At 36.5% G+C, this 20830-nt stretch overlaps 1 protein-coding gene across 1 annotated transcript in view; it reads right to left on the bottom strand.

Annotated features, from left to right (window-relative positions):
- Positions 1-4435: 4435 nt before the first annotated feature.
- CACNA2D3 (calcium voltage-gated channel auxiliary subunit alpha2delta 3) overlaps positions 4436-20830 on the bottom strand; it is a 463311-nt gene continuing 446916 nt past the window's right edge. The window contains exons 36-38 of the mRNA XM_059823195.1: positions 6289-6401; positions 5385-5467; positions 4436-4528 (exon numbers count right to left, since the gene is read on the bottom strand). Coding sequence (XP_059679178.1) covers positions 4436-4528; positions 5385-5467; positions 6289-6401 — 289 coding nt within the window. The remainder of the gene's footprint in view (positions 4529-5384; positions 5468-6288; positions 6402-20830) is intronic.

The raw sequence follows: 20830 nt of genomic DNA, 5'->3' as shown, positions 1-20830 counted from the left end.
AGCTATAGCAAGAATATTATTATATTGGAAGAAATATGATCTAAGCCTAATGGCCAAAGGCTAAAGACAAGAGAGAAGAAAATTGTCTTCAGACTGGATTGTGACAAACTCCAGTGAGATCTTGTGAAGATGCTGTATATGGGAACCACATCTCTCTCAGAAGATATATGGGAGCTGGACCTGTCAGAGAGAGTACGTTGTTGTAAAACAGATAAATCGCAAGCCAGCTAAATACATACTTGGACAAGAAGAAAAAAAACCATACTAATGGAAGTTTCTTGGGCAGTTCAGGGAAGAGAATAATCAAGTAGGAAAATTAAATAAACTTAATATTTTCGACAGTTGCAAGATTTTGATGCACTCTTTTGCAGAAAACTTTCCAGTTGTGAATGCCTATTTACATTAAAGTTGCACAAGTCGGAATTTCTGAGGCACAGAAAGTCCAAAGATGTAAAAGACCTTGGAGGCCATAAAGGGCTCAGGAGACAAATGGAAATAACTGGCGTCTTCTAACGTCAAACTTTCTGAGCCAAACTTCTATCTTGCTTTCTGAACCCAAAGGGCTAAACAGGCCAGTGCCTTGTTCTGGGGCTCTTGCTATCGGAAGAAAACTGAATCAGTCTCTTGAAGCCATTTAGGCAATGAAACAATCACTGCTGCTTTTAATATCTTCTTGCCCTAGGCAACCACCTGTTTCACCCAGCATATATATTGCAGAATTGGCCCTGGCAGCAAAATGCAGTGGGTCAGGCAGTCTCAGTGTCACAAAAACAATGAGAGGAGATAGCACAGCTGCAGAAACCTGCCTGAGGCTCTCCGGCTTACAGGATTTTAAAGGAGTGTTTGCAGCACTGACAGTTATGGGCAGACAGTTTTCCCACACAAAGCCATTAGAAAATGATGTGTCCATGGCCAGTCCTGAGCCCCCAAACAGCTTTTGCTGTATCAAGATTAAAGGAAGACGAGGCAGCTGGGGCTAATAAGTTGAAAATCAATGCCATTAACAAGAAGAGTAAAAAAGAAAAAAAAAAAATCCAAGCCCTGCAGAAACTGAAACTTTCAGCTATGCCTCTCGCTGTGTAGAAACAGATTGTACAGTTTTCCTGGTTCTCCTTGTATTTGACCTCAGATTTAGGGAGATAAAAAAATATAGATGATATCTGAATTTCCTGTTTATTAAAAATGCATATAGTTTACATATATGCAGCTGTATGTATACATACGTATACATCTGTGTTTTTCTATTGACTACATTGGGCTTCAGATCAGACCTTGCATGATATTTTTGGGATTTGAGAGGAGTAGCACCTATGATTAGTGAGGTTATGAGATTTAATTACACCTTCTATGACCTGCCACAGGTTATGGTATGACAGCACAGACCCACTTCATGGTATCTTCACACCTTCTCAGTGTTTCAGAGCTAATGATGACATACAGACTGGTAAACTTCACAACAGTCAGGAACATTCCTATGCATTAGAATGACATCAGCTTTTCTATAAAACTGTTTTGAATAGTCCTTGGCATGCTTTCAGCCTGTGTCAGCTAGCTCTGTCCCATAAAACTCATAATCATCGTTTCTGTTTGGACATAGGCTGTATGTATTACAGCTACTCCGTTTTGGAGACCAAGAGATCTTACTAGCATATACACACACCACTCTGAGCCAGTTGGCCTCAGTGCCAAGAAATGTTTCCAGACACGCTCACTTTACTAGTATAGATGCAGCCAATTAGTTCAAATAAATAGAGATAGCACAGCACTGTCACTGGCCTACTGTTGATCTGCTTCATGCACTCGTGATTGATGTTTGAAATTCAGAAAAAGCAACATGAATGTTAATGACTAAACATACTCAATTGACTACGAGGACCTGTATAGGCAAAGATCCACAAATCTGAACCCAAGGCAACATCTCTGTTTCTCCTAACCTACTGCCTTTATGAACGTGAATTCACACTGCATCAGAAAGTTGTAAAAGAATAAATATAAAATTAAAAAGACATCTTCATTAGCAAAGAAATGGCAACTCACAAAAAATGTTTTTTACACTTAGCAACTTATTTGGATTATTCTGTTTGTTTTACATAGTAACTTGTTTGTGTACACCAATACATTCTGCTTTATAATTTTGTCTTAATGTGTGAAAATGAACTGTCACATTTCTCCGAGCAATATTCATTTATATAACCGTATTTTAATGTCTTTCACAGTATTAATTTAGACTGTCATATTTTAATCTCTCTTGTTACTCCCTGGATCCTTTCTAATTACAAAACTGTCCACCTCTTTCCAAAATTAACAATGAATTATTATTAGGCATTTTCATCTTGGTTCAGTAGAAATAGATTTTCTCATTTAATGTATTTCTTTTCTTTGTAAGAGCAATGATGATTTATACATCAGACAGGAGAGGCTTTTGTATGCAGAGCTTTTCAATGGCTCTAGTGAAAAAGATTTTTCTTTTCACTTTCTACTAACAAGGAAAAATCACCTGGCCTGTGTTGGTTTATAAACATTTCCCATTTAAGTTGCATTGAGAAAGAACAAGCATCGGACATACAAAAGCATTATGAGGCTGTAGTGTTGTGCATTCTGGAAACTCATAAGGAAAATCAGAAACTAAAATACTTTACAAATGAAGTATTGGGATTAATTTTGGAGAGAATGATGGAGGGTAAGGGGGAATGGTGCTCAGAGAAAAACCAAGCAAAGAACTGCAGGATATCTGTGTCAGTCCAAGTGTAGAAAATGCCTTGAATTCCCAATTAGCTTAGTAAACAGAGCATGTCGCTAGGACAACAGATTGACTGAATGTCAGCTGGAAAATTATTCCCATAGTGAGTGATTTTGAGACCAACAAGGAAGGACAGAGAACTCTGCAGGAAAACATTCCTCACCAAAAAAGGTGAGGAAAAGAAAATTGTGAGTCCAGACAAAGATCTGTATGATTTCAGAACCAGAGGAAGTACCAGTGCATTTGAAGCCATTAAAGCATTGAAGTGGAAATTTTATTTTGCTAGGTCTTCCTCTTACAAGCTGGATAGTATTCCCTAAAACAAAGCCCCTCTCAGTGGCTTAGCTCCCTATTCTCACCCGGGATAAATAGCAAATCTGCTTAGCGTTTATCTAACGCTAAAAGCGTACTTACTCCCAATCAGGAAAGTGCAACCTTCCCGCACCAGATTTAGAACAGTGGCAATTTATTTTGCATCTAATGTATTATATTGTTAGAAGGTCACGTTATTATCTTGATAGCATTCTACTTCATACAAAACTCCAAAGATAAACTGAGACATTAACATACTTCAAAGACCAAGATCTTCAGCAAACATAGATACAACAGGGACATTACAACAAATTACAAGAGGAATATTCTCATTATACTACAGGTAGGATAAATATCCCTCTTTGTATAGCATTTTAAAAGACTCAAAAATCTTACTTTATCTTCTTGTTTCCCTTACAAAGAAGAACATAAGGCCTAGAATAAAAAAATATTGGACTTGATCTTTGCCCACTGAGGGTAATCCTCCATGAATTCTCAGTGAAAACCATAATGAGTTCTGCTGACACAGGTATGTTATAAGTCAAACTTTCTCTGCTTATGAGTTTCCTCATAACGAGCTTCTCCTAGCTGACACAAAGTCTATAGGGCAGAACACTAACAGAACAGTATCATCCTTTTATATAGGTTATTTTACATATCTTCCCACAAATTGTAACACATGAAAAGTATTTAATTTTACCATCTGCAACCAAATCAACCAATTTGATCTAAAGCTTGCCCAAGTTAGGGAAAAGGCTTTAATCAGGCTTTGGCTCACTTTTTTAAATGTGGCTGAGATGTTTTATAGCTATTTCCAGAAACCAAACCTTCACTATAAATCAACACAGCATATTACCTGCTCAGCTTCATACATGCACATGTGTTTCCTTGACTTGTTAATAAAAGCTATTCTGCCTTATTATAAAAGCTAACTCCACATTTTCTTCTCTGAATCTCTCCAGAAATAGGCTAAAAGCATAAGAAAACATGTTCCACTTATTTTATTCTCTTCCCATCATTAATGAATGGAACAAATATATTATCATACTTAAAATACACTCTGAAACTGTGATTTTAATATACTTTATTGAAAAAGTACACAGTTTTAAATTGTTTTCAATGGGACAAAGCAATGGTCACCTCTATCTACCAAGTCCTTTTTTGATGAATCATGACTACCATATGCCGAATTCACATTTGCATGACTTGCAAAGTAAAAAGATAAATCTTTTTTCAACATATCTTTAAGAATTTATATCACCAACAGTTTAAAATCATGAAATGCTGATGCTCTGACTATATTTCATGTCCTCTATGTTGCACCATTTCCCAGATCACAGTTTATCCATGTATTAGCATGCCAATTGAACACATCAGTCAATGTCACCTTGAGAAAATCGTCAATAGCAGAGGAAGAAGAACAAGAGGAGGTTTAGCACTAAGGCCTGAGACACCACCACATTCTCTTGCATTTTCCTAAAGAAAAAAAAAAACAAAGGAAAATAAATACAAGCTGTTACACTCAATTATGATATATGATTATTTACCAAACTACAAAGGCAGAAGAGGATTGGTGCAAACCACAAAACCCATGAACTAAATACACTCAGGAAGTAATATTGGTACGCATTCTCATTTGAACCAGTTTAGATTGTAGACTGAAAGTGAGCATGATCAACAAACATTACACAATCCCCTCCATGCCATATTTTAAGTCCCATTCTACACTGCATTACACCATCAAAGGCATGTTACTCCAGAGTAAAATGGATGTCTATGAACATATGCTGTACAAGCCACTGTAATCACATCCCGGTCTCTATTAGATCTCCTTGGCACTGTACAAATAAGAGTGCTATGCAGAACACAGAGTAGTAAACTTGTGTAGTGATCCCTCCCAGGCAATACTATGTGTAAACATAATGACTATAGCATGATAGTTGAGATGCAGAAGTTATTGAAAAAAATTATTGAAAAAAACATTAACAGCACAAAGTTCCCAGCCATCTCTAATAAGGAATCTTGTGGTCAGGGCTTGAGCCAGAGCAAGTTCTCAGATATTCCTGGCTGCCGGTCTGTGCTCACATCCTACCATGTTCTTTTATGTGATATAAAACAGTCTACAAAAGCAGCAAGTCAAGGCATTGTCTACAGGAGTACTAAAAAGATTTGCAGCACTTAAAATGTCACTCACTTCCCCTACTACTGTGTTCTGAGTGTTCAGAATATTTCCTGATGTTTCATTTTAGAAGACAGTTTTCCTATTTATTTTTTTGAAGAAATAAAACATCTACCAGAGTCTAAAAGAAAGGAAAAGTAGGTAGAAACTTACTTCAGGGTGAAATCCATGACAGGATTCTGGGCGTCTTCTTATCTTCTGAGATTTTAAACGTTCACATTTAAGGGATTCATTATGTACAAGGTAGTTAAGGAGAGATCTTCTGATCACTGCATTTTAATTTCCTGCGTTTATGTGATTGTTTTGAAATGAATATAGTGAAAATCTTTCAGCTCCTTCCTTCCCCTCCATCAGAAACCCAAGGTAATATGTGTGGTCAACACAAGAAAAAGAAGGCAATTCTAGTGCTTTCTCCTCAGTGATCTGTAGTTTAGACAGTATCATTTGCACTTACACTGCTAATCTGTCTTTCCATAATAAGTCTGCAATAAAAGCACAATGCAGGCTACTTTTGATAAATTCCAACTTGCGTGAGAAAACTAATCCTGAACTATAGACCAGCACAAAATAAAAAGTGGGGCAACTAAAAATCAAGTGATACATTTACTTTGCTACATTTTTAAATTTTTGGAAAGCAGGATTCTGAAACATTTTCAATACTACAGTCCAACCCTAAAATAAAAAGATGTCTATACTGTAAGGAGTTTTTTAAGTTCCAATACCAGGCACTTCATTCTCTTAAGAAAACTACATACTTACGGCTTAATTTGAAAGATATTCAGCTATCTAAAGATGACCATGACCTTATGATACTTAAAGATGCACATTAGTCTGTTTGCTTAATTTGTATTGTCTGTTCAAAAAAAGAAAAAAGAGAATTCTCATTGAAAATAAGTAAGAATGCATTCTCAGCTTGCTTAATTTCAAACAGCCCCAGCACTTTATAATGGGTAATGATGAGTTCTTAAGTGATGTAATGCAAGTTCTACTTAATAAGAAATTTTTCAATATTTGCATCTTGAATCTCTTTCTGACAACTTTACAAATAAAAGGATATACCTTATTTCTATAGGTGCCATGGTAATTGGTGGGACAGAATCACAGAAGCATTCATTATCTACTACCACCATGAAGAGGTTGCTGCTTGGGATTTGCTGGATAACAAAAGACCTGCAAATTAAAAAGAAATAATAGTGCCATCATCTGTATTTCTGAGCAACAGGTTTTGTTCGGGTTTTTTGAACTTGTCAACAACGCCTGTATTATAGTCACATTGACTTGATATATCATACTATATCTCCGCACCTTGTAGAAGTAGAGGGCCTTGGGCGATGCTTCCCTCAGTTCACAGAATATGGTTGTCCATTTTGAGATGTACATGATGCTGAAAGTTACACAGGTGAAGCAGAACGGATAGGCTTATACTGCTGATACGTTAATGTGGAGACTCGGACACAAGTGAATTACCAAGGAAGTTTATCAGATTTTTCTTTTTCAGATTTCAATACTGAATCTCTGCTCTATTATGAATACCTAGCTATGTATTTATGATCTGGAATTTTTAAGTACACATGAAACTGATCCACAAAAATAACGAAGGTCCTTCTGCAGCCATATAGCGGTAACTCACGGTCCCAAACTTTAGTCTCTACAATCACATTAGGGCCTTTATTCACTCTGGGTCTTGCTTGAAGCAACATGAACTACTGAGAAAGATCTCAGCTTTCGTCTGTCCTCTTGAAAGTAATTTTATTACTGAGCCAACAAAACAAAGATTAAGCCTCAAAATCTTCCTAAGTGAGGAGATTTATTTTAGAATAATGACGACTAGATGGTACAAGTATGGTGATAACTCAGCACCACATTCAAATTAAGACAAAGCAGGCAACTCAAAAGGAGAGTGAGAAATAAAGGCGCTGCTTGTAAGATGGAAAACACCAGGGGAAACCAGGGAAGGATCCTGTGGGCACTATTCATTGATCCACGTAGTTACAATGAGCTGAACTCTCAAGCACATACCAAAGAGAAAAGGGGGAGGAGGCAGAGCCCAATAGGCACTGTTTAGACTTTTCTTTGACATTCAGGACACAAGACAAAGAAAGGCTTTAAGGCTCAGACCCAATTCTTGGTAAATTTATAAAACAATCTGTCAGAATTTATATATCATATCAAGAGAATATCTGCCATATCGAGTATCATTGGAATCTGGCAATTCCAGGAATTAGGTGTTTTTCAGTGTGGTATGGTGGTAAACGTACAGAACGTTAAGTGAGGGTTTGAGCACCAAGAAGATGTGGAGAGAAACATATTTTTCCTCAGACATCTTTATTTAAAATACGTATTGTCTTACTAAAATAACTCCCTGCTTTTTCCAAAGATCACAGAAGATGAAATAGTGGAGGGGGCAGGGAATATTCAAACCTAGCTTCAGAAAAAAAAAAAATTGGAAAACTTACTATAAAAATGTGGCCAACGGAAAGATTAAACACTTTTCAGTATTTTTTAAACTTACTGAACCTCCATTAAAATTACACTTAGAGCGATCTGCAATATGTTAGCTTTATGTTTATACACGAAATATACATTTATGGCATAATGTAAAAGGCTGAACTTTATAAATGTACCTACCAAACAGCTGGAGCATGTAGCAAGACTGACATCATTGTAATGGAGCATCTGCGGCTTTGTGCATTTGTGTGTGGGAGAAATGGGGCCAATAAAAGGAAAGGAGGGAAAATCTTTACCAGACAGTAACAACAAAATTGTACTGCATTAATTTCTCAAAACAGTTATGAACAAATCAAACCCTAAAGGACAGAAAAAATATTAATTTTATTCCCAGAAATTGGCACAATTTGGATTTTGTGCAGTCTGAAACTTCTATTTATTGTATCTTTGAAACTAGCTCAGAAAAGGACCTGAAGGGCATAAAGTATTTTAACAATTAACTGGATGCTAAATGATGCATTTCTCTTTTTGATGAGAAGGGAGTAATCACTCTTCTGTTGTACCTACGGTGTGCCTGACACCAAGTCCTTCTGTGATAGCCCCTTTTTGTGGCCCCCAGGTGAATACTGAAGCCTGTGAGAAAGCATGTACCATATAACTGGGCTTAAAGGTGCCATTTCATGAAAGGTGGGCCCATTTCCCATTTCGTTTCTTCTTTCACCCACTTTTCTGGGGTGGCATAAGGGCTGTACTGTACAGGCTATTCCCCCTCCAAAGAAGAGAGGGGGGTGGAAAAAAAAGGTAAAAAAAAAAATTGAGAGCTTTTCCTACCACTTCACCTAGCTGGAATGAAAAAAGAAAGCACTTTAACCCAGAAGAAAGTTTCCACTACAGAACTACGATGCTGAGTAAATGACTATATGGCTTCTCTGACAAAATAGTCAAAAACTACAAAGGTTTGTAGGAATTAAGTGATACCGAAAATTTTGCTAGACCTGGTAATTTGGGGAATGCAGAATATGCATGGATTGATGGAAATTATGAATTAAAGGAACTACAAGGAGCAATATTTTGGGTTAAGTCAAAAAACTTTTCTACTTTAGGAATTATATGATAGATATTGACTAATTACACTAGTTCAGTTTACCAAACAGTGAATATTCTTACAAATCTACAGTCTGTTTATCTATTACAGATGTTTGTGGAGTGTCTGACCTTATGGTGACTGCCATGTCACAGGACATGTGACTGTCATCTAAAGAACCATAAAAAGATGAAACTTTTGGCTCACTGCAGCCTTTTCTTCCATAGTGCATAATAATATCTTGACTAATATCTTGCAAAGTGGAACAACTAGCTTCTCATCCACCATACAAGAGGTAAATTAAAAAGAAAATGTTATCTTCCACAAGCAGTAAATGAATGTTTTCCCTTTCACAATTCTCAAATATAAAGTTGAAATGAGGGTGTAAAGCCAAGTGTGTGTCCTCACCAGTTACTGACTTGTGAGGTCACAGGCAAAGGATTAATGTATCAACAAGTGAAGACAGAGGATTGAGTTGAGCAAATAATTAAGGGGGACTAAAAATTTATGTCCAATGTAGCTTTCTTTTCTATCAATAGAATGTGCACAAGCAAATTATACTTCTTTCAGCTGCTGTAATTTAAGATCATTTTGCAGTCATGAGGTATTCTTACCCTCACTAGATCAATGGCAAAGAAGTTTCTGCCAGTCATAACCACTGCAGTTGCTCTGTGACTATTCAGATAATTCACGTGGCACTGCTTCCATGCCCCAACTGGATAGAGCACACAATCATCCCAGTGGCAGGCCTTCTGTTTGAGATCAACTTCCAGTTTCCATGGTGACATGCCCATGCATCTTTGAAATTCATTTTGAGTGAATGTTCATGCCAGTAAGTCTCAGGAACTGAACATTCACAGAAAACAAAAGGTGCATAAACACAGAACAAAGTCATTCAAACAGTGAAATATTTCACCAAAAAGTTTCATTGCATACATCAAGCTTCAGTTGCAAGGGAGAAAAACCTCGAGCAAAACAGCTTCCATGACTGCAGTGGGAAATAAAGAAAGTTGCTGACAAAGTAATGCAAATGGTCTTGCCTTTTAAATGAGCTCCACTATCAGTCTCTAAAGTTTATGTTACGATAAGCATTTCTGAACATCTGCAGCTTAGGCTGTCATTTGTGTCACTGGCAATATGGGAGACAACTCTCCGGGACAGAGTAAGGGGTTTTATTGACCTTTATTGCTAGTTTAATGATCAAAAGAAAGTCTATGTTTAATAACCTATGTTTAATATTTATGGAGAATGTTTCATGTTTAAAGGGTAAAGCTCTTTTTGTGTTAAGTAATGTAAATCTTTTGATTTGAACCTTTTTTCTTTACACTGGTACCATCACCATCATTTGATAGTGACAGCACAGAAAAAGCCTTGCATATGTCTCCATATATAAAATGGAATAAACTGTTGGGGTTCCTGTGGTGTTGAAGCCATATTGAGTCAAGAAGAACCTTATTAATAATTTCTCCTCCATCTTTCATCCACTGAGGAACTAGTTTGGTCTATTTGATGTGCAGGTTCAGAAGCTTAAAACAGACCTGAACACAAACTGCTTCTTCACTTTGTGGGCAAGGTGAGGAAGGAAGAAATTTAACACTTGATAGTGGTAGAGAGAGAAGGAGGAAGAAAATCTAGTCATGCCAAACTGTTTTGTTAATGAAGAAAAAATAAGAACAGAGAGTAAATCTGCAAGAAAGTCTGTATTTTGAGTCAGAGCATTACAAAACACTTTTCTCATATTGCATGCGCTTTACCTGTTTCTTTCTAATCTATTTCTGTATCGGCCCATATAAAAACATCTGCACAAATATCATACGAATTTATCTGGGAAAAAAAACAGCTTCATGTTTTATTTGGAAACAGTAAATATTTGCTAAAAATGCAACTATTTATTAATCTGTTCCTTGAAAATTAGTTTTTCATTGTGGAATGAAACAGGAAAAGACTTGGAATTCAAGTACTGCTGCATTCATAATTATATTTGCTGAAGTTATGCTTATGAAGGCATGATAAGAAAGCACACTTTTAATGTGTGTCTGGTGGCTAAATGACTCTTCCCACAGCGAACCAGTTCTTTCTAATTTCTTAAGATAGCCTAGAATTTGGAAAGCATCATAATAGCACTGTAATACAAATCTTGGAGGGCAGTCACACCAGCTGCCTTTATGCATGTAACTCAGGTTCCTGCATTAGAAGGGTAATCACCTCCAACTCTGAAACAGAGTACATGCAGAGACACAGACTATTCAAGGATAATTCAGAGCAGGAGCTTGGCTTCGGTGATCTGAATCATCCTCTGCAGGAGGGTCTTTCTCTCTCTTTAATGGCTGAATAGTGATCCTGCAGAGAAATGCATCCTGAATGGGGTGAGATGTGATGCCTAAAGCTAAGTGCAGACTACAAGACCTGTTCTAAAAGAGCCAGCACACTACATTCAAACCTGGGGTTTTTCCAATTTGAATCTCTTCCTTTTGCTTGTATATATAAAAGTTTTCATAGTTATAATATATATTATATTGTTACCATAGTAATTTCTTCCACAGATTATGTTTAAAAAAAAGGCAACTTAATTTTAGAATTTTCTTTTTATAAGAATTACTTGCCCCTGTAAGGAGGAATAATTAGAAGATCTACTCAGGGCAGCAGAGGAGTAGGGACTGAGCTGACACTACCCTTGCTGCACTGCCCTCTTTCACACCGTGTGCTTCTTTCTCTTCTTTCATCTTCCAGCCTCTGAACCTCTGGGCTGGCAAAGTATCAGTAAGGCAACTGGGAGAGGCACAAACCTCGCTGGAAAGGAGGGAGGTGTTCCCAGATGGGCAGGAAAGGGCAGGGATGATAGGACAAGCAGTGTTGGCGCCCTATTTCCTTGCTTAATGCAAGCCATTGCTTCACTACAACTACCTGAATCATAAGGTGCAAAATCTGTATGTGGTAGCCTTAACCTCTTGTTTCCAAAATGCTGCTGGCTTCAACTTTCCTTTCCTAACATAGCTGGATCCATAACAGGCAAAGCTAAGGTAATTCAGTTTCAAACATGCAAGAGATGTGTCTTGTCCAGCTATGCAAACTTAACCTTTAAGTTGTTTACTCTCTACTATTTGACTATAACACCTGCTATTAAAGGAAATCAATATTACTGTTAAACAGCTTCATCTCTATATTTCCATGGAGGAGAGATAATCCATTTCCTTGTCCACTGATGTTAGGTTTTGGACAGGATATAAACTGAACACAGACCTGAGGTTTCCCTACTAATAAGCAGCCACTTACATAGCCCCAGACACACCCGGTCTTAAGGAAATGTATTGAATGCAGCATACTTTATATGGGACTGAGGGTAGGCCAGACAGCTGTAGAGAGGACACAGTCATATTAGTCTGTTTGGACTGAGGATCTCAAATACCATCATTTATTGGTCACTTGCACTGAACTATTTTCCTCTTCCTGGCTTACAACCACCATTAGCTGGTGGCCAGTGACACCACTACACGACTTGTTTCAACAACAAAGAATGGTAATAAACCTCCTGATAGCATTCAGAAATCTATGGTTTTCAGATCCATTCTCCCCTTCTTTCTTCAGACAGTCGCAAAGGTTGCAAAGTGTTTGAGGGAACAAAATGAATGACAAGCAGCACGGAACTCTGAAGATACTTACAGGATAAGACTACACTTGAGGAACCAAAAAATTTAGAGAAAATATTTCCCCATTATCCTGCAGAATGGAGGACATTTCTTTGTAATTTGAGGATGATTTGGGCACAGCACCAACATTAAAAGCAATTCAACTTGTTTAAGAACAATGCTGTGTGTTTCTAGTTAAAACTTAATTCTTGTTTTCTCACAGAAATACTGCATTATTGTGCTTTGTTTTAAAACACGCTTGTTCATAAGTAAGAATTATTGATCTATATGGTGTATTTTACAAACAATATAAATTTTTTAAATTTTACAGTAATATGCTATTATATCTGTGCTCATGACAACAGATGCTATGCAGTAGACTGTGTGGTCGTGATAAACACATGGCTTAGGCAGGATTTTAATCCTATAAACATTTAAATGGCTGTTCAGATTCATCTTTAATTTCATGTTCAGGAGCTTTAACAGCGTGATTCAAGGGGAAAAAAAAAATCCATATGTGTACTTTTCATTCGTTTCTGTAATGACCATAGGAACACTTTAATTCTATTGTTTAATGCTACAGTGATGACTGTGGGACTTACATTCAAATTTTGACTAGAATAATATCTCATTTTTGTGTTAGCATATGACACTCCTGCACATACATAATCATACCAATCGTTTTTAAGAGGCAATATAAAAGATCTTTTAGCTACCAGCTGTTTTGCCCTTGCAGAAGTATTTCAGTGTGAACAGTTCAAACTGAAATAAACTGAGGGCAGTATTTTCAAATTGGCAACCTAAACACATGCACAAAGATGTGAAAAAATAGTCTGAATTTCCATGGTACCCAACTCAGATAGCCCCCACTGGGCAGTCTGATGCTTAAGCATCTCTGTAAATTCAGCCCTTTCCCTCCAGGACTTTCAGCGTATTTTTTGTATGCAAACCTGCATTAATGAAGTTTGAGTATTTTGGACTAAGATTAGTCATTACTTTGGGATTACATTTCGTATCTGCCAAATTTGATCTTTCCTATTTTTTAGAGAAAGAAAAAACATACCAGCACCAGGGTACAGTAAATGGAAAATATTGTGCACTCGGCACTCAAATATGTGTTACTCACATAACTGTTGGTTGCAAATGTTCAACCCTAATGGTCTGGAACAAACTTTAAGCATTCAACTGAAGTGCAGATATCCGCTGTGCTGTTTCCCAACTCCTATCATGTGCTTTCCAGGCTGCTGGCTACATTTCCAACCCACATTTCTCTCACTTATCACATTTTTTAAATGAATGAATGAAATGTTTATATCACAGTCAAATTGGGCTACTTGGGTTTTTTTCAAATAAATGATGATAGAGAATGAAATATCTTTAATGCAATTTATAAAAATAACATATATGCCAATAACAACATTTCTGAGAGCTAGAGCAGTTCAAGCATATGAAAAAAAGCAGCCAGCGGTTCTCTCATATAAAAGGAGACAGATAAACTCTCAGCCTCAGGCCTGCAACCTGACCCCATGCTAGCAAAATATTGCTACCACGTATAGCCTGACTGACTGCAGCACAATTTGGTGTCCGCATAAACATACCTACTCAAAGCAAGTTTAGAATCAAGGATTCAAATGAACAACATCAACCTCACCCTTCCTGTGTCTGCTGAAGGCTTACAACCCTGGAGAGCTGTGGCATGGTTGGCAACCACTTTTCTTCAGATAGGAAACCCCAGAAGTGCCATTCCTCTCTCACTGTCAATCAGGGGATGCTTTCCTAAATAACTGATGCTCAGATAAGAGTACCTTACCAACTGCATATTAGAAATGTTACAAACATTCAAGAGCTTTGAGTATACAGAATTTAGGATGAAAAAAGTACTTTGTGTAATGAGGAATTTGACAATGCTCCTAACTTTTAGTCCACCTGCCCACCCTTGTGAGGATGTAAGATAATGGAGAGTTTCAGATCACTAGGTTTAAAATGGACTGCAAGATTTTTGCAAAGAAACCAAGCTCAGAAATTCCATTTTACACATGAGTCAAGGTTCACACCCCTTAAACAAACCTGAGCTGAGAGTGTGGCATAAGTGGGTCTCCATAAGCAGAGTGGGTACCTGATTCTATGACAAACTGCTCATAATGAACAACAGAGGAGGTACAGTAATTGGCACAAAGCAAATCATATCAGAGGTCTCTTAAAGCTTGGACTTTGCTTTTTGACAGTGACACCTGGTTAGCAGGATGATGATAGGGAGGTCAGAGAAGTTATCCAGGCTGGAAAATGCAGTTCTACTATAGCATGTTAGCCAATGTGTTTTTAGCAGAGTTTTTTTAACCCTACTTAAATAGCTGTGGTTTGTATTGAGAGGCATCTCTTAAAATATTAGATGATGTCTCAGCTAGATTCTGAATACAATTTAAAGATTAAAAAGCCATTTGATTTCCTCTGATTTAGGAAGGCTCACAAATATCATATGACATTGTAAAAGTAACTTTTGAATTGCATGAATTGGTAACTACTCTTTTCCACAGATTTAGGTCTAGTCTAATCTACAAAGCTGATACGGCTCTAGCAAAGAGCTATGCAACACAAACTGAAGTATAAAAAGCAGGAATGATCAGAAGATTCACATCAAAAGTGTAATAAATCCTAGAACTGAAGTGCTCCTCAGATGTGCCCCCAGTTTGCTTTGCAAGGTGGTTGTTAATTTATTTCTGTCAATATAAACTTTAGCAACAATTGAGAAGACCACATCTGAAAGAATTAAGTACACTGCATGTCATCTTCTCCATAGCTAGTTAAAACTCTATAATATTTTAGCTAATACACAAACGTTCCCTGCATGGCACTCAAATCTTAAGACACATGTTGTTTTTCCAAGTTAAATATCTATTAAGCACTGAAATCCTTTATAAAGGGAAGTGCTAAATGTACAGATGCCTAAGTCATGTTTGCATAGTTTTTCATCAATCAGACTATAATACAATCTGAATATACTATAAACAGAAATGAACTTCCTAGTGATAGCAATTCTTCACAAGTGTGCCTGGCTTTAAAAATTCACTGCAATGTTTTCCAATTTTAATAAGTTGTCTTATTCTAAGCCATCTTTGATATATATATATATATTACTACTCAGCTCACTATATTATGGCATTCATACAACTTTTTAAATCTCCTGTTGTTACAAAGCACCCTTTCATTGTGTCAGCTACTATGTATCATTTGGTTAATATTTATAACTGCTTGTTTAAAATGTAAAATTATGTTAACTTTCAAGTAGTGGTAATATTTACATTTTATAGCACTACTGAGCTTAATTATGAACAGCAAATGGGTGGAGATCACCACCTTCCCATGCAGAAGTTTTATTTATAAACTCCTGAAGCAATTCAGCTCTAGGCTGATTTGGAAGACATAAGTAGGGAAGTGGGGAGTTAGGAGAGAGAGAGCGCACATCTCATCCTACTTGTCAGAAAAAAACCTACGGTGAAGCTAATGACAACATTAATAGATCGAATTGCTAGGAAGCTGACCCATGTATCTCCTAGATTTTGCAGTACTTATAGATGGACCACATGGTCAGTGCTATGAAGTCTCCTAAGGAAAAAGTTGCACACATCTGCAAAAAAAGACCACTGTACATTTTCTCATCTTTCTCTTCCTTCTGTAGAGTCCCCCTCTCATTCAATATATATTCCTTGCCACTATGGTCAGAATTTTTTTAACATTAAATATACCTTTTCTCCTTTGACCCACAGTGATTCTTTCTTTTTATGATGATTTTTTAGCTTTTTTTATGACGATTACAGTGCCAAGCAAGTTGAGAGAGAGAATCTCAATACAGATTTGCATGGTTTTGTCAACTAAATAAACAAACTCCAAAGTTTTGATTTTTGGGGGAACACTCTGACATAGAAACTGAGAATAATAATGAAAGACTATTTTCAATGTAAGGTGTCATTCTGTGTATAAGCAGCTACAAAACTCCTGAATTGAACAAGCACACTAAATAAGTTCTGAAACAAAAAAGTAATATTGAAAATCTCTGTCTATTTAAAAACAAAAAAACCAAGCAAACAAAAACCGCCCTTGAAAACTGTCCAAAGGATTGTCAAACTAATGACTGGCAGGCACAGACCTGCCTGATAACACATATGTCTTGCCCTATTATTTCATATACCTATTTTCTTAAATAAAAATAGTAATTTACAGTGTTTCCTGAACTGGTCATTCGAAATATACATTATTAAAGGGTAGAGTTAAATTCCCATACAGTGACTTTAAATGGCACCTGTTGACAAACATTATAATCACTGTTGCCTTTGGAGTGAAGAAGTTGTTACTCAGCATACAGTTGGAGATGGGTGGGTAACACATACTATAGGATTTTAAATCAAGTATAAAGACCTTTAATAAACAATTCTGGCAGTTTAACTTGCATAATTTGATACTTTTTACAAGGAAAGAACAGGAAAAAAACCTTTTGAGATCTTCTAGAGTTTGGGGGTTTTGGCTACCGTAAGTTTCTACCAATACTGCTGTTGCTGCAAATGTAAAGACTTTTTAACACTCATAAGCATTCTGCAAGCCTGGAAGATCTGATTTTCAAAGCAGAGGTGCAAGATGACTCTGTAGACTAAGATTTTGATTCTTGAGACTTCAACAATTAACTACTGAGGTATGCAAAATACTGTTTCCCTTGAAGATAACCCTTGACTTCCATGCACATCTAAGCAAGCTTTCAGAGATTAAGATCTGTTTAACGTTGCCAAGATCAGCAGTGAGCAGTTTGACTATAGCACACCTGTGACTCAACATGGGCATAGGTCAAAACCATTTATGTGCATGGTATCACGTGTGTACTTGGCATGGTTGCTGAAAAAGCAAGCGTCTAAAAACATACAGTCTAAACAAAGTATGGTGAAATATAGAGAACATTTGGTTTTCTTCAGGGTCCTATAAGATGGATACAGTAAAATGAATACAACGTCTTCTAGAAGACTGACTATAATTTACTGCCCAAACTACTCCAGGAAATCTACAGGGATATTCTGATGTGCATAGATAGAGCACAAATGAGAAGAAATTGGCCCTTGATGCTTTGCTTGTTTTATGTAGCAAGATGATTTGTTTAGAAGTAAACTAACTACATCTGAAAAGGCAAATGATTATTTATTTCATGGGAAATTGAACTGCATATTTATTTACACATTTTAAACACGATCAAGTACAGCAGTTTGGCAAGCTTCTACTGAGAAAGAAATGCAGAAATATTTTAGCAAATGGTGGTATGTCTCAAGATTAAGTGGTTTATAAAACCATTACCATTTTAATGTCTGCAGATTTCACTACTCCTGACACTAGTATACTCATGCCCTGAACAATCTGAATCTAATTTGTATTGTTATTTGTCTGTTACGGCCAAATAAGTGCATTTAGTGGACAAGTCTGAAATTTGCCATTATATAGCCACATGAAGGGTTCAGTGTCATCCTGAACTGTAATTCCACTGCCATTTACCTCTTTTTATTGACAATGAACAGTGCTCAATGCCCAGTCTATAAGAAAGCAAGAGAAGGCATTTGGTTTATTGATGATTTTCCCTGTTAAATAATTGTCTGCTTACTAACAGTCCAATGGGCCAAATATATAATACATGGGACAGTGTTTAACCAAAGAAGTAGCTCCTATCAATTTAACAGGCAATTTATATGTGATATACAACAAAGTAAAGGGAACACTTACATTCATCTTGCATAATTAAAACACACACATAAGTCTTTCCCAGGGTTAGGATGATTGTAGCTACATACTTCCTTGCTTCCCTAGTGAAAATACGGCTTGCTCATATTTACTTTTCTCTTTATTTTGTGTCTTAAGACTGTGCACAACAAATCAGCTGGGAACAAACCAGTTTCTTTGGGTTTTTGATATTGACCTTGTGGACCCATGAGTGCTGCAATTAAAAGAGAAGGGGGCTTTGCTCCCTGGGTCACTGGAAGTAAGGCCAGATTTTTGGTCTGCATCCAAGTCCAGTATGTCATCACACATGAACAGGAGAGGTTAAAAGGCCAGATTTTTAAGCATTTGACTGTGCAACTTCTGCCTGATTTGTATACCCACAGTTTCTACAATTTTGAACATGCAAATTTGGCAACTATGTACTCAAATGGCTACTTGCAGATTTGAAATTTTAAAATATATACTTAATGTATAAATAATCAGATGAGTAAGCTGCTGTGCTTACAGAAGATCTATACCCACACTCATAGTAGCCTGAGTTAATGCTGAAATTAATGGTGTTTTCCTAAATGAAGCTAAATGAAAATATCTGAATTTTAATGCAAAAATGAGATTTGCAATTAGAGAAAATTTTTTTTTGTTTGTTCTATAAACAGATGAGTGGATATACTAAAAAGATCAGGTATCTTTCTCTGGTCAAATATCGTAACAGCCATTATCCTTTCTAATTTATAACAACAACTTTGTCTTTCTAAGAATGCTTTCCTTAGACATTTTCAGTGCTTTTTAAGTATCAGCAATTAAACTGCAATGCTGAGATCACCAGAAAGCAAAAACTGGTAATGTAACCAGTGAGAATTGCTGAAGAATTTTGGTTGACATGCTTACTTGTATTAAAAATTGGCTAACACGTTGGGGCAATACCTCATAAAAATGCAAGCAACATTGAGATGCTTATTTAGCCAAAGACTTCAAATTTAATGTCTAATCAAAAACACATCTCCGAGCAGCACAACGCCTTTAAAACCCATACCAAGTGCGTTTGGTATTAGTGTAGCTCTGACTCAACAGAAAGAGTGCCAGTCGACATTAATAAAAAAAAACCCATTTCTCTTTAGCAATTAACTTTTTCCAACACTGAAGCTGCCATAGAACATTCAACAGTCTGTCATCTGAGTTTTCAGAAGTAATGCTTTTTTTTTTTTTCTTTTGGTAAGTTTTTTGCTATAAAAGGGAATAGCTTACTGGAAAATATGAAGCATTTCAGATTTTTTAAAAATCCCAGTTTTTCTGTCTTGTTGACAGTGCTTAGAAAATATGGGTTAACTTCTGATTGCTGTTTAAATAACAGATTAATTTAATAATCATTGGGATATTGAATAACAACAAATTATGGGGTGGGACAGCCAAACCCTGACCCTAATGACATTCTTATGTTAATTCTTATTTTCTTTTAGGCTCCTGCTTTCTTAATAAAACCTGTATTTTTGAAAATTGTTTTTAAACATTGCAAATTATCCCAAAGTAGCATTTATTTTTTGCTAGTAAGAGATAAGTTTACATATAGAGAGTGTATTTTATATGTCTGCATACATTTGGTGCCTGACTCAAAGTCTGCTTAAGCGTATAGGTGCCCTTGCATTGATTGAGTTTTCAGAGATGGCTGAAAAGGTGAGCCAGCTATTTATGAAGTAATTAGCACGTCGTCCATTCATTGTGTGATTTATTTGTGAGGATACTTTGATTTAAATCCAAGCACCCATGATTAAAAATTATGATTAGAAATGTTTATAAGAATAGGTTTAGTTTTTATAACTACAGTTGGTAACTGTTCCCCTTGGTAACTGTGAAGTGAGGAGTATTTCTATAAGATCAGTAACAGAACACCCAGAACTGAGTAAGACTGAGCCTCTGACTCTCACTGTGTGATCTTGTTGACTATGACTGTGACTTTGTTAGCAATAACACAGTATTTGTGCTCCAAAATGTCTTATCTAAGTAACATTATATGGTTTCAATTAACATCAGTCAACATTTTTACTCTACTAAGAGACTGCTTTTAGTCTCCTTTTTCAAACAAGGCCTCTGCAGTAGTGCCTGACACTGTAGGAACAAAAGACAGTGACTTGAACGAGTAACTTGTGACATAAACTTCCTTGCAGCAGAGTATTTGCACAACTTTTGTTTGCAAACCTGTTCACAATAAACTGACTTTTCCAGTGTCTTTCAAATAGGTTTGCAATATTAGAGTGGATGTATATTCAGCTAAATATTTACAAATATTTTTTTCTATTTGTAATCAAGATTTGCAAGTATATATCACAAACAGATTAATCTATAACACGATCCAAGGAGGACACAGAAAATAATCCCACTGACTCAAAGGGATCGGAATCGAGAGCCCAGTATGTAACAGATGCCGTGCAGACAAACCATTGAACACAGTGTCAGTTCAAGACTCACTGCATACAGGGTTGAACCTTAATTTTAAGTGATTGAGCCCATCATTCTTAAATTACAAGTATTAAGCAATACACTTGCTTGTAAAAATATTTATTGGTACTGAGGCCATGAAACAGAAAACTGGGTCAGAAGATGTAGGTCTACAAAGGACTTTGGGTCAAATTCCTTAGCTGTTCTGCGGGAAAGTGTCCTGGGTTATAACAAAAATATTTGGAATCCAATGCAGACTG

This window comes from Gavia stellata, chromosome 12 (assembly GCF_030936135.1).
Source record: "Gavia stellata isolate bGavSte3 chromosome 12, bGavSte3.hap2, whole genome shotgun sequence".
NCBI lineage: Eukaryota > Metazoa > Chordata > Aves > Gaviiformes > Gaviidae > Gavia > Gavia stellata.
The sequence above is the reverse complement of the archived record's forward strand: the minus strand, read 5'-3'. Positions and strand labels throughout refer to the sequence as shown.